This window comes from Sander vitreus, chromosome 3, assembly GCF_031162955.1.
Source record: "Sander vitreus isolate 19-12246 chromosome 3, sanVit1, whole genome shotgun sequence".
In the NCBI taxonomy this organism is placed as follows: Eukaryota; Metazoa; Chordata; class Actinopteri; order Perciformes; family Percidae; genus Sander; species Sander vitreus.
In genome coordinates this window covers 29,793,405-29,808,846 of record NC_135857.1, presented here as the reverse complement: position 1 = coordinate 29,808,846, position 15,442 = coordinate 29,793,405, and the positions used below count along the sequence as shown (strand labels likewise).

Below are 15,442 nucleotides of genomic sequence, written 5' to 3'. Positions count from 1 at the left end.
TCCTTGTCTCTAACAACAGTCTTTCGTCCTTTAACTTCTTTCCTTGCACAACTATAGAATGCTACACTGCTTGAAATAGAGAAACAAACAAACGTAGGGCCAAAATGTACAAAATGATTGTCTGCGCAGGGACAGAGATCCCTTTGGGATCCAGATGCAGATCTGTGGTCATTTAGTGCACACGTCACCCGTCTACAAATTGATTCCCATCAAATATTAATGAATGGAGACCTTAACCAGAGCCCTCTGAGCTGAGCTGCAGATAGGCATGGAGACACTGCGTTTTCCTGCATGTCTCCATCAAAGTACACTGTTAACAGGAACAGTCAGGGACAAAGTCCAATATGCTTTCTGATACAACATTGATTTTCAGACTGATTCACAATCGGATTAAGCTCGCATGGTTTTTCCATACCACTGAATTTCAGTTTGATGCTGTTGATTTTTAAGAGGTTTTCCTTCCAACCAAATAATACAGCACATTTATTTAACTGATTTGTTTTCTTATTTTTTAAGGCTGTGATAATCGGTGAAATCTGCAAATGTAGTGTTTAGTTGGAATGAAACCTGTGACCTCCATGGCACAGCTCCATACTATTGTCCTGATATTCAAACTAAAATGCCAATTCACTTTCACGTAATTATTGATCCTATTTATAGTGTTCTGATATATCCGTGTCTCTTTGGTGTCATCTACAGTTACCACAAAATGTAATGTTGATTAAACAAATCATGCCAATTTAAGAGTTTTTTTTCATTAAGTTGACTTACCACAATCGGTACAGCTGTGTCAATCTCATTAACGCCTCAAGCTATTTTTGTGGCTATTTTATTTGTAGCTATACTTTTTGGATTCAGACAAGAAGATGACCTCTCCATTCTTAATCGTGCCTAAAAAAAGCTCTGACTGGCTCGGCCATTTCTACAACCAGGGTTAGGGGGTTGCAGATTTATTTTTTGTCAAACTAATTGATTAATTGACTAATCGTTTGAGCTTTACACTAGACCTATTTGAATCACTGAAAACAAATGGCTGTATATTGGAGTCTTCACACTGTGCTGCGGTCCCCTTTCACAAAAGCTATTCGCACTGATCGTAAATGGTTCCAGGATCACGCCTTGTCTATTGCAAACTGCAGATACATTTGCGTGTCCTACAGTCCTCTAACATGCTTATGCATGGGCCACACATATGTTTGTTCTTACTGGTTAAACATATCAAAATTAACCATAAGAGAAAAGGATCACATCTTGACCATTTTTACATACTTACTATATGTGACTTTCAGCAAAGTGGTTTTTTTTCTTGAATGCCGATTCTAGATAAGCTTTTTCTTAGCTACAACTTCTGCATAGAAGCATTTCTGTTTTGTGTTTGTATAATAATGTAGTCTTTAAGGTTTTCACTTTGTATGTATTCTATAGTAGTTTTTACTCAGTACACAGTCTGCATGTCTGTTATTACAGGCTTTGATCTAACATTATACCTCTCCTCTAAATGGGTCCTGATACAATTTGATTTAAGAGGAGGCCAGCCACAAGTAGCCTTCGGGGCAACACAACTACCTTTTACCATAAACATTTGCCCCACCTCCTCTTAAGTACTTTGCCCACAATGCATTAAAGTCAACCCCCATGACACCTGGCAGAAAATGCCTTCTTGCCCACTACAACCACCCGCACGCCTCACTCTCCAGCATCCCGTAGCTTCGGGGCTCTATCTACACGAAAATCTCAATCAGCTGGCAGCCAGGGCCCAGAGTGGGACCTTGTCTTAGCATTAACATCAATTACCTGACCTTGATTTAGTGGAGGCCCTGCCTTGCTGAGTGACTTTCTCCATTACTTATCCCAGAACAGGGAGCCATTCCATCCCTCCTCCCTAACTCTCCATCCTATGTGATCTTGATGTCTCTATCCTATTCTCTCTTATCAGCCGTTGGTGATACAGAACACCACCTTGGGTAAAGGAGGCCCAGCAATGAATAATTGACAAGCTGAAGGCCATTAAGAGCATCAGCCTGAAGGGAAGTGGTCATGTGATGGGTGGAAAGGTTTTTTGTCACATCACATTTAAAGCCAAGAAGAGGGATGTGTGTGCATCACTTTTTCAGTAGTGTGGGTGTAAATTATTTCAGATTGATGACAGAAAACAAACGGATGGGATATTTATATCCCTGTATTGTCTCCCTCATTTTATTGTGCTGTTAAGTATCTGTGTCTGCCCTTCAGTCTTAGTACCGCTCCAAACATGCCCCTTTTTGGAGTAAGAGTCAAGTAAAACATGATTAGGGGCGAACAATTAATCAGAAAAAGTGTGGTTTGAGTGCAGTTCACCAATTGCATAGTTATCCATATCTTACCAAGCTGTTATCAGGACCGGTGGGTGCATTTCTGCCGCTCTAGGCGAAACACAATTGTGCCGCCCCTCTATTTGGAACGTAGGCTACAATACACCAACAATAAAACACAGCCAGTATAAGCAAAAAACAACAACACAAACGTCAATATATACACATTACGCAAATAGACAAGTGCAACGCACAAAGTATCAGCAATTATTAAAGCATGATGCGAAACACAATGGCTCAAACAGGTCTGTTCCAATCCAATAGGTTTTAAAACCGCGTAAAACAGACACACACACACACACACACACACACACACAAGTGCACAGCAAGCCGCATGTTATCAGCAGGTTCACAACTTAAAACCACTAGAAAAAAAACGTACTTTTTTTCTGTGCGCATCATCCCTGGGGAAATCAATTACTTTCTCCTGATTAGGTCCTTTCTCTGTAAAAATGTCTATGAGTTCTTGCGTTATTGTTCTTGCTGGGATCTTTCATATCCTCCTCACCTTGTCCGTGTACAGGTAGCGGCGCTATATGTACAGCGGCCTCAAAGTCACTGTTACCCTGTGGTGTCGCTTGTGGCTAAATCCATCTTCGGGGCTGTGGAAGGGCCAGCATCCTCCTTTTTTACTCCCACCAGGATCAATATATTTCAATAAAGAATTCTTTTGTTTTTGGAGTGCATGCTGCATGTGGAGGGCACAACCAGACAGTTTCCGTTGTTGTGGACATGGTTGTACAGTGTAGCCTACTTTACGGTTAATGTTCTGAACTCTAAACTCGTCAGAAATGGGGATCGGGTGTGGGTGGGGAGCTGATTGGTGATTTTGATGACAGACACACATTCCTCACCAATGGACTACGAGAGGTGACAGAATGAGCGCAAAACAAAACAGTTGACATTTTTTATAAGCCCACATTTTGCCGCCTTGCCAAAGTGCCGCTTTAGGCCGTTGCCTAGTCCGTCTGTACGCACGTGCTGGTGCCGGCTGTTATCGTTGTGAATATTGAGCCAACTGATATGTTGTGAGTTGGACATACCGTAAATTAAACTCTGTCTGTACAGAGATGCCAGTGTTTAGCCGAAGATATTTACTCTGATAAAGAAATGTGTATAATTTCAGTGTTTGAAAAGATAGTGAGTGGACTATATGGTTATGCTTTTTCAAAGACTGTGTGTGTGTGTGTGTGTCTGTGTCTGTTCTTCGTCAATAACATTGCCTGCATCTAACATGATGGTGAAGTTTACTATACTCAGTCTTTGTCTTTATCAGTTTATGTTCCACGTCAACACTTAGCAGCCTCTTGGGTCTTGATGGAGTTACCTAAAGTGATTCCCTACCCATTTGTTGCAGAGTGGATATTTGGATCATGGCCCGTCTCTCAGAAACCATCTCCACCATCCTCCTGAGATGACAAAACCAGCTCACTCTATTAATCATGCAGGAGACTATACCCGTACAGTGTAAAGATTCAATTGCAAAGTAAATGGATTAGAGGAAAGTGAATTGCCATATTGAGGTATAGAGTCAGACGTAGGGATGGAGCTGGACTGCAGACGGTAAACAGACATGTGTGGGGAGAGAGAGCTACCTTAAACATTTAGCAACAGATAGGGAATCAAAAGAAGTGGCCTTTATTTCAGCAAGAATAAAAAAATTATAAAATTCTTCATGCAATTTTAGAATTTTATAAATCCATAAAGGAAAAGTAGGATTACCTTTCAGCAATGCTTTACCTCAAGTTTTTCAACTATAGTAACAGACACTGGTGAAGTTACTGTATGTATTAGAATTAGAGATTCACTGTTCCAGTTTTTTTCAGTTCTGATTCCAATACCTGTGATACGCACTAGTGATGTTCCGATACTGCCTAAAACGCTGGTATCAGGAAGTACTGGAGTTTATGCACCGATCCGATACCACGTTATAAAGCCCTAAAGAAAATCTACGTTAAAGTAGTTCATGTATGTTCTTTTTCCGTTATAACTGATTATCAAACTGCATAATAACAGAAAGTTCTGGGGCATTCATGTTTCACAAAGAGTTTAACCTGAGCTAGACCGACAACAAAGATAGAAATCATAGCATCCATACAGGGATAGTAGTATACAGCTGTTAAAACATAATGAAATATATGACCCACTGGTATCTGATCAGTACTCGGTATCGGCCGATACGCAAGTTCAGGTATCAGAATCGGTATCGGGAAGCAAAAAATGGTATCGGACCATCTCTAATACACGCACACACACACACACACACACACACACACACACACACACACACACACACACACACACACAGAGCAACATGCAATACACGAATGAGCCATGGTTTCAAAATGCACTAGTTAGTCTTTTTGAAAAGCATAACCATATAGTCCACTCACTATCTTTTCAAACATTGAAATTATACACATTTCTTTATCAGAGTAAATATCTTCGGCTAAACACTGGCATTTTTGTACAGACAGAGTTTAATTTACCTTATGGCCAACTCACAACATATCCGTTGTCTCAATGTTCACAACGATAACAGCCAGCACCATCACCGGCGCATGCGTACAGGCGGACTAGGCAACAGCCTAGAGCGGCACTTATACGTATAAATCTTAAATGAAGGGCAGGTTGGCACCAATTTCTATGCATTTCTGACTGTCTGTTGTAGTCTGTTCTTGTCCTGTTTGGTGGCCGATCCAAACCAGAGTGATAGATGTGCAGAGAACAGACTGGATTATTGCGGAGTAGAATTTGATCAGCAGCTCCTGAGGCATGTTGAACTGACATAGAAAGTACATCTCTGCTTTGCCTTTTTTCTGATGGTGTTTATATTGGAAGTCCACTTTAGATCCTGAGAGACTGTGGATCCGCTGTCATCTCCACAGTTTTGAGCGTGTTCAGCTTCAGGCTGTTGTGACTGCCCCGGAGGGCCAGCTCCTGTCTGTATGTAGACTCGTCACCGTCCCGAATGAGGCAGATGTGTTGTCTGCAAATTTCAAAAATTAAACAGACCACCCTACTGAGCTGCAGTTGGTGCATTGGTGTAGCGGGAAAAGATCAGTGGAGAGAACACAGTATTCAGAGTTTGTATAATATCTAATTGTGTTTCGTCTGATGTTTAATGATGATCTGTTCGTCAGCCAGATCCAAAAGTTGCAAACGCTAACTTTACTAGTATCTGTTAATACGAAGCTATCATTGTGCCCGGTGGTTTGTTAGGTTGCTAATTTTAACTCTGCATCCCTTAAGAAAAATCTCCTTTTTACCTTGGAGAACACAAATGTCCCCTTCCTAAAACGGCTATAATATATTATTATTTTCATGTTCACTGGGATACATTTTTTGTACCCAACATCTGTCCTGAGTTTTTAACCCTTTACTAAATGCCAGTTTGTTTACATAATGTGACTGTTGTTTTTAATGTAAAAAACATAACTTTTATTTTCTGTATACTATATGCTAAGGTTTTTTTTCTTTTCACAGTCTGAGATATGTCAATGATTAGCAACAACATTAAAAACAGATAAATAGCATGTGTTTTCCAAACATGAGAGACTGACTAAATCTGGTGGAAAATAGTAAAAACTCCAATTTTGAAGGCATGATTCTAGATTGCAAGCCACATATAATCGACTGCATGATTTGTTTTGCTATAATAGCCGTGGGATCAAAAACTGGGGTTTTAATGGGGACACTTTCGTTGGTTGGTGTCTTGTTTCATTGCGACACGCACTAAAGCACAAATCACCTCACCTTCACCTCCGTTTCTTGTGAATGTAAAGCTTCATTGTGTCAAAGCGGGCGGTACCTGGGAATGAGAACAGGCGGCACAACCTGAATGCTGTTATTGGCTGGGGTTACACCACACCCATGTGTGGCACAAAGGTTCTTTGCTGAGGCCCATAAACGTACTGCACACAGCAAATTAAAAAGAAAATGCAGGTAGACTGCAGGGTCTCTGCAGATACAGACACCACCACACACTTCTAGTGGGTCATAAATGATGATTGAGAGGGATTACTTTGGTATAAGTCTATACATTGTTTTTTTAGGAAGATCCGTTACATAGTATACCTTTTTAAGGGTCTAAGTGTCAGTATTTTGGCTACACAGTTTATTATAGACTTATTATAGGAGCTGAGGTTGAACTTCCAAAATTCGGAAAAAAAACTCACACCCTTGCCAAAATGTGTGCCATATGCATTAACACAGGGTTAAACAGTGCGGCCATCTACATCTTCATACATCTGATATTAAATCCCTCCTGCTGGTCAGTAAAGGTAAACTTTGCTCATTCCAGAATACAAAAGACCCAGTCCAGCAGCTCCAATCCCCTCGCTTGTTGAATATTTAATTTCAGACAATGAATAATTTACCTTGGTACGACATAATGATGGATTCCTTTAAAAAAAAAAAAAAAAAATTAAAAAAAAATGCTCCAACACCCATGACTGATAGAGGGAAAGGACAAGTGGACTATTATGTATCTTTACTCTATAAACAACATACATTTAATTTCACTACGAAGAAGACTACATTTCTCTAAAAACTAGTAAATAGGGTTACTTTTTTTAAAATGCTAATGTGTTGCCACTGGGACGTTCCCCATGTGTCATCTGTGGCAAGTTACTTTGACTCTGTAGCTTTGTCTTGAAAACATAATGACATTGATAAGCTAGAACTGTATTTGTCCCGAGGGAAATTTGTATACACCAGTTGCAGTACAAATTAGGAAAGAGTGCAAATATAAATTATATAATAATAATAATAATAATAATAATAATAATAATAATAATAATAATAATAATAATAAGGTGCAGATCCAAAATATACATAATGCCAACAATTTTTAATATATTAACTGTAAGGATCATAAATATAAACTGGTAGTAATAATAAGGATCAGTCTTGGTAAGTTGAATAAAGATATGTATGAGAAGTGGCATTTAGTTATGTATGTACAATACCAAATCTAAAGTACAGGTAAATGTGTATGGTTAATGAACTGATGCATTTTACCAAGACTTAAGGAACCTTTGCCGCAAACAGTAACAAGTACATTATTTAGAACAGATGTAATCACTCGGTGCTAAATTAACCCACTTGGGATTAAAACCTGGGATCTTTGGCATTGCAAACATATGCTTCAACAACCAAGAAAAACTTGTAACTGATCAAGTGATATGCTATTTCAGATCAGAGCTGAAATCAACATTTTTCTGTGTCTTGCCAGGGTGGAGAGATCCACAGACCAGGTCATCAAGCCCGTCAATGTGGAGGCCTTGTCCAAGTGGGTGGGGAAGATCCCAGCTGATGTCGTGAGGGACATGGCTGTCATCGCCCCCATGCTGTCCAGATTGGGCTACGACCCCCATGCCAACCCTCCCAACTACGGCCGGCCTGACCCCAAAGTCCTGGACAACACCATAAGGGTGAGTGTTTTGCCATGTGTGTGTTTTTTAGCTCATTCACTACAAAACTTGATATATACTTTGAAGTATAGTGTATTATTCAGTCAGTACTACGTACTGTGCTCTCTACAAAATTATTTTTGATACTACACTAAAATAGAAATAGAAACTAGTGTCTCTTTGTACCACAGTACTAACAATATGTACCGACGAGTTAAAAAGAAATGCACTTGCAATGCACTGTTAGCAACAGGACAACTACTGTATAATTACATATTGTGTAACTGAGTGTCAATTGATCATTAAAACAATGCAACTTGCAAGTTTTTCTGACTTTTACATAGAATCCCACAGGAACAATGTCTCATAAAAAAACCTTAATATAAAGAGGCACTCCATCCATTTTACATGTCAAAGTCTTTCTGTAGTAATAATATCTTCCGTGACTAACCCTGATGATGTCATCAGGGTTATCTCAGCTCGGGCTTGGAGATATTGCAGTTACCAATTTTAATGACCTGCCATCCGTTTAGCTGATGCCTTTGTCCAGAGTGACTTACATTTTTTCCCAAAAACATAGATTTGGTTTCCACTGTCTTGCTAAAAGACGATTTGACAGGAGGCAGGAGGATCCTGAGATTTAACCACCATCCTTATGATTAATGGCCGATCCGTTCTTACCATTGCATGAGCACAGTCTTCTTTGCTTTGGCAATGATGCCCTTGCCAGACGTCAAAGCCTTTGCTATTTTTGGAGCAGAATATGTTTTATTAAATCCTTTTCCTCAAGCTGAGCTATCAGGTGACATGCTCTGCAGCTCCTCTCTCTGGGTTGTTATGTTTGAGCTAGAGGACACAATTCTCTGTTTTATTTTTTTATCTCTCGAGGTCTGTGGAGGTCGAGGTTTTAAGGTCTTCCTGGTGTATGATGCCTAATTACAATAAGAACACTGGGAAAAAAGATGACTTCATATTGCACACCATTACTGGTTCCATCTAGGATCTAGGAAAAGAGCATCTGTAGTTTCCATTAGTTTGAAATTCCCTGCTGTCATGAATTGATTGTAAATCTGTAGCCACTGCTGGCAGACTGAAACAGTACTTAGTATCACAGTCATCGCTGAAATGAAAACAAGATTGACAAATGGTGAAATGTTTTAAGTCTCTAAGTGTTGTTTACAGTTGTACTAGGAGTTCCATGGTGATACAGACTGAAGAATGTCTGTTCATTGACTGTTTGCGTGTTTTTCCAAGTTTGACCTCTCCTCTGTCTGACTGCTGTCCAAACATTTCTGGCTATTTGTTAGACAAAGGCTGGAACTCTTTCCAGGCATCTGAGTATTTTCCTAAAACATCTTGTCTGTACAGCCATAGTGCTTATTATCGTCTACACCATAATAAAAAATGATTCATACTTAACATACTTATATTTCCAAGAAAACCTGAGACATAAAATGCAAGTGTACCAGAAAGAAGTGGGGGAAATCGTTTGTTGGCTCACAATGGCAATGCTAACATGCTGCTTACAGTACGTCTAGAAGGACAGCTGAAATATGCAATATAATAATTACTATTATTATTATGTTAATTAATTAACACACTGAGTGGGTGGTCATCCAGCCCTATGAATTCCATCACGGTAGGATGGGCGGGTGGTCTTTATCGTTGGTTGTGTTACCTGTCGTTTGCTTTGTCAGCCTTTTTTTCCCCACTCTCCGCCGTGAGCTTACTGTAATAAACACGCCATGCTCTGCTGGGTGACACATTTGAACCACGCCCCTCAAAGACTCGAGAATATTAAGAAGCGGAATCGATGAGCAGAATCGGAATCGTTAAAATCCAAATGATACCCAACCCTAGCTTATTATGCAGCCACACATGCAAACACACGCACAGTATGATAGAGAGAGCAAAAGCTAGTATTACTCTGTCTCAACTGAATTGCATCAGTGTCATGCATGGCGTAAAGGCTGTTTTATGGTTCTGCGCAGGCTCCGCGTAGAGCTTTCACTGTAGCCTACGTAAGCGGCCTGATGTTTATACTTGTGTGTGTGTGTGTGTGGTAGAGGGAGAAGTGGGAGAGTGACGGCGATAAGCTTCGGAGCGCGTGCCCACTCTAGAGTCATAGTGAGAGAAACTCACTGGCCGCATGAAGCAGTGACTTGTACTGTACATCAGCACAACTACACAACACCCAATGGCAGGAATCTGCACACTCAGTGAAACCTAAATATCCAAGGCAGACTGTTAACCGTGAGGGGAGAGGGTGTAGCAGAATACGGGCATTTTAACAGCTTACTGTATAAAAGAAAATCAGCCCTATCAGACTGACTTTGTGAATAAGAAAAGTTAGTTCTTTTTTATTTTATTCCTCCTTGGTGTGTATATATAAAGTTTTACAATCATTTAGATACTGTGAGTTTGACTGTTTGACGTCCCCAAAGTGATGATTTTACTAGATTTCCAATAATGCTTGGTGGGTTCATCTTTAACCCAGTTTGGAGTTTTAGCCAATATACTTTTTCTTAAACTTTTTGATTGCTTTTCCATTTGTTTGAGGGGAACAAATGGGAGCGAGGATGCAAAGAGACTGAATTTGGTGCAATCTGTCATGTTGTCAAGATCACTGTGACTCTAACGGAAAACATTTGGAGTCTAAGATGTGAGGGGAGAGGGAACTTCTTTTTTTCCGTTTGGGTATTCATTGGAAAAATGTGTCTGACCACAAACAAATTACATAAACTAACTACATACAAGGTGGCAGAGAATATCCCTTCCCATGCTCTTCATAAGATTTCTTAAACTTTAAAGTGGAAGTAACTTGTTCTTATGTGGCTGATGTAGCTGAGTTTACTCTCCATACTCACATTATATGTTGGCCTTTTAGTTTAAAGCTACCAATGTCATCATAACGTCTTCTGAACAACATGACTCAAGTATAGTATCTTTATCATCATCCATATTCAATATATTGATCAATATTCATTGCAGTGTACTTTAGGGCTGTGCAATTAATCAAATTTTAATCGCAATTACAATTTTTGGTCCTAACGATCACAAAAACAGAGGAATCGAGAAAAACGATTGTTTAGCACATTACATTTTACAAATAAACTCTTGTTTTGTCTTGTGTTCTGAAGGGGATTTAAAAAAGTTAAGGTGGGGAAAATATTAAGGGAAATGTCACAGTTCAAAGGGTTTTTTAAGTTTTATTTTTTAAGTGCAATAAATGCAACATCTATCAAAAAGTCAATGAGATTCTGATTTTATCAAGCAGCCCTAGTGTACTAATAAATTAATATTGGAGCATCCCATAAACACTGCATTCCAAGAATTGCATTGTTTTGTTATCAATTATGATATACTTTTTTGATGCAATTTCTCAAAAATGGATGCGTCTTCATACTTATTTTAGTTTATGACTTGTAATAGTTTTCTTAATACCTGACGACAACCTCAGTTCACATTGAATAATGAGAAATGTTGCCCACTGTCATTCTGAGGAACATGAAGACCTGATATTTGCCATTGATGTTTGCTTAAGCGGTGACAAAGTTCAAACTTCAACAGAAGTTAGTAATTGGCTATACTATGAAGATGGGAAAAGGTGTTCTTACTAGTTTGACGAAAATCAGACATTTCAGGAATAATTGTTAGCTTGTTTTCCCTCAAATCCAGGATCACATGAGAAGTACATCCATTTCATCTTTGTGCATCCAGTACAGAGATGAGTCATGGGCATGTTTACCCTAGCTTAACTCCAAGACTGGAATCAGAGGGAAAATGCTTGCCAAACGCTGTGAAAACATATTTTTCAAGAACTCCAAAGCTGTCTTGCTAGAATGCTTGTCACCAATATGTACAACTGCATTGTGTTTACAGAAAAGTAATGACCAGGCCAGATGCATAAGCAACGTATCTGTCATTTCTCACACATAATCTCATATTTAAAAAACCGAACATGCAGTGAGACTGTGCACATATCAAGCATACTTCAGACATAGGCGTAGATTCAGTTTTCTAGAGCAAACATATCTGCTCTACTGATGGTAAAATCGTGCCACTACTTTGCCATTCTTTGCATTGATTGTAGTGTAGACAGGTGAAGCAGACAGATGTGTTGATATACAAACATGATTAAGGATGTGGCTAATTGCATCAATAATTTGTGACATTGTACCCAGTGTCACAAATGAATGATTGAGTTAAAAACTGAACCATGTGAATGCACAACTTTAAACATGTGTATGCATATTTGTCTTTGTGTATAGTGTACACATAAATGTAGTTGTGGATCTACATAGAGCCTTATGCATCTGGCCCCATGACTTTTGAGATTGCATAGACATTGTGGTTAACTGTTGATAAATAGCTCCATTGTGTTGAAATCAACTGCTCCTAAAACCACGTGTCATTGTAAGATAAGTACAAAAAACATATTTCCCCCAAATTTGGACTGTTACTTTAAAGGTAAGCCTGCATACTGTATGTAACCACTCTGCTCTCATGGCTGCCATATGTCAGTGTGCTGGTCAGATATCAAGTCCTCATGCTGTTCCATCTGTGTTATCACCATGTTGTGCAGCATGTTGATGCTTTCCAAATGTGCCTGTGGTCCTGTTTACATATTTTGGATGCAGTTAATATCCATGTCTCTGTGTTGTGGTTCTTCTTCTGCCTCTGCTCTCTGAATTAGTTAACACTCTCCTTACAATAGACCTACGTGTCTTGACAACATGGTGCGTGCTCATTTGCTCAGATCTATGCTGTGTGCATCTGCAGGTTATTAGTGTGATTCCCCCGCATCAAACCCAGCTGCAGGGTTTGTATTATTGTTTGCTTGCCCGACCCCTCCCCCCCTTCTGGGCTGGAGTTCCTGCATACAGAGGAGGATCTCCTACCAGCCAGGTCCAATGGCGCGTACCCACTGCTAGTACCAGCTCTGTTTGGCTCGGCTCGACTCGGCCGCGGTGCCCCGTCCTCCATTTTCCATTGCAGATTAAGTAAGCCTCATGCGTGGCTGGTTGTTATAGCGGCGCCGCAGGAAACTGCCGTGACCTAACGCAACACACACGCACAGAACGTCGAAGGTGTGTTGTTTTTGATTCTCGGCATGTGGTTTTTGCCACAGCCAGAAGAAGAATTTAATTTCAAAAGAAGCTGGAGGCAGCAAAAAAAACACAGCTGGCTAAACTATTTAAAAATGGCGGGTTTGTTCAGGACACCCCCGTCTGTCGCTAGCAATGATGACGCAGTGATTAGTGACGATTCTCTGACCATTCAGTAATCTGCAGGTTTTCACATCACCTTTTTGGTATCGCTTGGAACCTAAAGCTGCTTTAGTTGATTTGCCTGTTTGTTTATGGCCATTTGGCAGTGGCAGAACAAGCTGAAAACACAACAGCGACTTATTGTTGTGTTATGAAGTTCTCCCTCCTTGCGGCCAGCGCCCACAGCATTGTCGTCATCCAGTTTCCGTTTTAAGTCGGGTTTATCAGATTTTCTTTGGTGCAAACAGCAGCCTGCTGCTGGAAATGAGATTGAGAGCAGAGGGCTGGAAAACTGAAGTAAAGATCCATCTACTGTAAAAAGTTGTGTTGGGTGGTAATTCTCTGGGTTGGTCACTACGTGCCACCTCTTTCACATTACACATACTCATTTGATCCATCATTAATATTAATTATATTTTTTATATATACAGTGGTGTGAAAAAAGTGTTTGCCCCCCTTCCTCATTTCCTGTTCCTTTGCATGTTTGTCACACTTAAGTGTTTGAACATCAAACCAATTTAAACAATAGTCAAGGACAACACAAGTAAACACAAAATGCAATTTGTAAATGAAGGTGTTAATTATTAAAAGGTGAAAAAAAAATCCAAACCATCATGGCCCTGTGTGAAAAAAGTGATTGCCCCCTAAACCTAATAACTGGTTGGGCCACCCTTAGCAGCAACAACTGCAACCAAGCGTTTGCGATAACGTGCAATGAGGCTTTTACAGCGTCCTGGAGGAATTTTGGCCCACTCATCTTTGCAGAATTGTCCTAATTCAGTTACATTAGAGGGTTTTTCGAGCATGAACGGCCTTTTTAAGGTCATACCACAACATCTCAATAGGATTCAGGTCAGGACTTTGGCTAGGCCACTCCAAAGTCTTCATTTAGTTTTTCTTCAGCCATTCGGTGGTGGACTTGCTGGTGTGTTTAGGATCATTGTCCTGCTGCAGAACCCAAGTTCGTTTCAGCTTGAGTACACGAACAGATGGTCGGACATTCTCCTTCAGGATCTCTTGGTAGACAGCAGAATTCATAGTTCCTTTTATCACGGCAAGTCTTCCAGGTCCTGAAGCAGCAAAACAGCCCCAGACCATCACACTACCACCACCATATTTTACAGTTGGTATAATGTTCTTTTATGAAATGCAGTGTTCCTTCTACGCCAGATATACTTGGACACACACCTTCCAAAGAGTTCCACTTTTGTCTCATCGGTCCACAGAATGTTGTCCCAAAAGTCTTGGGGATCATCAAGATGTGTTCTGGAGAAATTGAGACAAGCTTTGATGTTCTTTTTGCTCAGCAGTGGTTTTCTCCTTGGAACTCTGCCATGCAGGCCATTTTTGCCCAGTCTTTTCCTGATGGTGGAGGCATGAACGCTGACCTTAACTGAGGCAAGTGAGGCCTGCAGTTCTTTGGACGTTGTTGTGGGGTCTTTTGTGACCTCTTGGATGAGTCGTCGCTGCGCTCTTGGGGGTAATTTTGGGCGGCCGGCCACTCCTGGGAAGGTTCACCACTGTTCCATGTCTTCGCCATTTGTGGATAATGGCTCTCACTGTGGTTCGCTGGATTCCCAAAGCTTTGGAAATGGCTTTATAACCCTTTCCAGACTGATAGATCTCAATTACTTTCTTTCTCAATTGTTCCTGAATTTCTTTGGGTCTCGGCATGATGTGTAGCTTTTAAGGATCTTCTGGTGGACCTTACTGTGTCAAGCAGCTCCTATTTAAGTGATGCCTTGATTGTGAACAGGTGTGGCAATAATCAGGCCTGGGTGTGGCTAGAGAAATTGAACTCAGGTGTGGACAACCACAGTTATAGTATGTTTTAACAAGGGGGGCAATCACTTTTTTCACACAGGGCCATGATGGTTTGGATTTTTTTTCTCCTTTAATAATAAACACCTTCATTTACAAATTGCATTTTGTGTTTACTTGTGTTGTCCTTGACTTTTGTTTAAATTGGTTTGATGTTCCGAAACACTTAAGTGTGACAAACATGCAAAGGAACAGGAAATGAGGAAGGGGGCAAACACTTTTTCACACCACTGTATATATATATATATATATATATATATATATATATATATATATATATATATATATATATATATATATATATATATATATTAAATCAGGGTTTACAACATTTCTTTCCCGTCAAAGTTCTTGTATGGCTGCCTGTTTTAAGAAAGAGTCTAGTAATTTGGTCAAAACAGGATCATGCTTAGATATTGTGTAACAGTATGCATACACACGGTAACCCTCTTTCGCACACAAAAAAAGTTTAATTCATGGTATTTTAATTCTGCTTCTCTAAATTATTACAGCACAAAGTATTATTTAGAATGATGGTTTCTATTTAGAATGATGGATTCTTCTCTGAATACTGGGGATCTTACTA

The 15,442-nt window shown here is 39.9% G+C and overlaps 1 protein-coding gene across 2 annotated transcripts in view; it reads left to right on the top strand.

The window, feature by feature from the left end:
* tpst1 (tyrosylprotein sulfotransferase 1) overlaps positions 1 to 15,442 on the top strand; it is a 48,243-nt gene that overhangs the window by 22,591 nt on the left and 10,210 nt on the right. For both annotated transcript variants that reach the window (XM_078246890.1, XM_078246889.1), the window contains exon 3: positions 7,588 to 7,786. In XM_078246890.1, the coding sequence (XP_078103016.1) occupies positions 7,588 to 7,786 (199 nt within the window). The remainder of the gene's footprint in view (positions 1 to 7,587; positions 7,787 to 15,442) is intronic.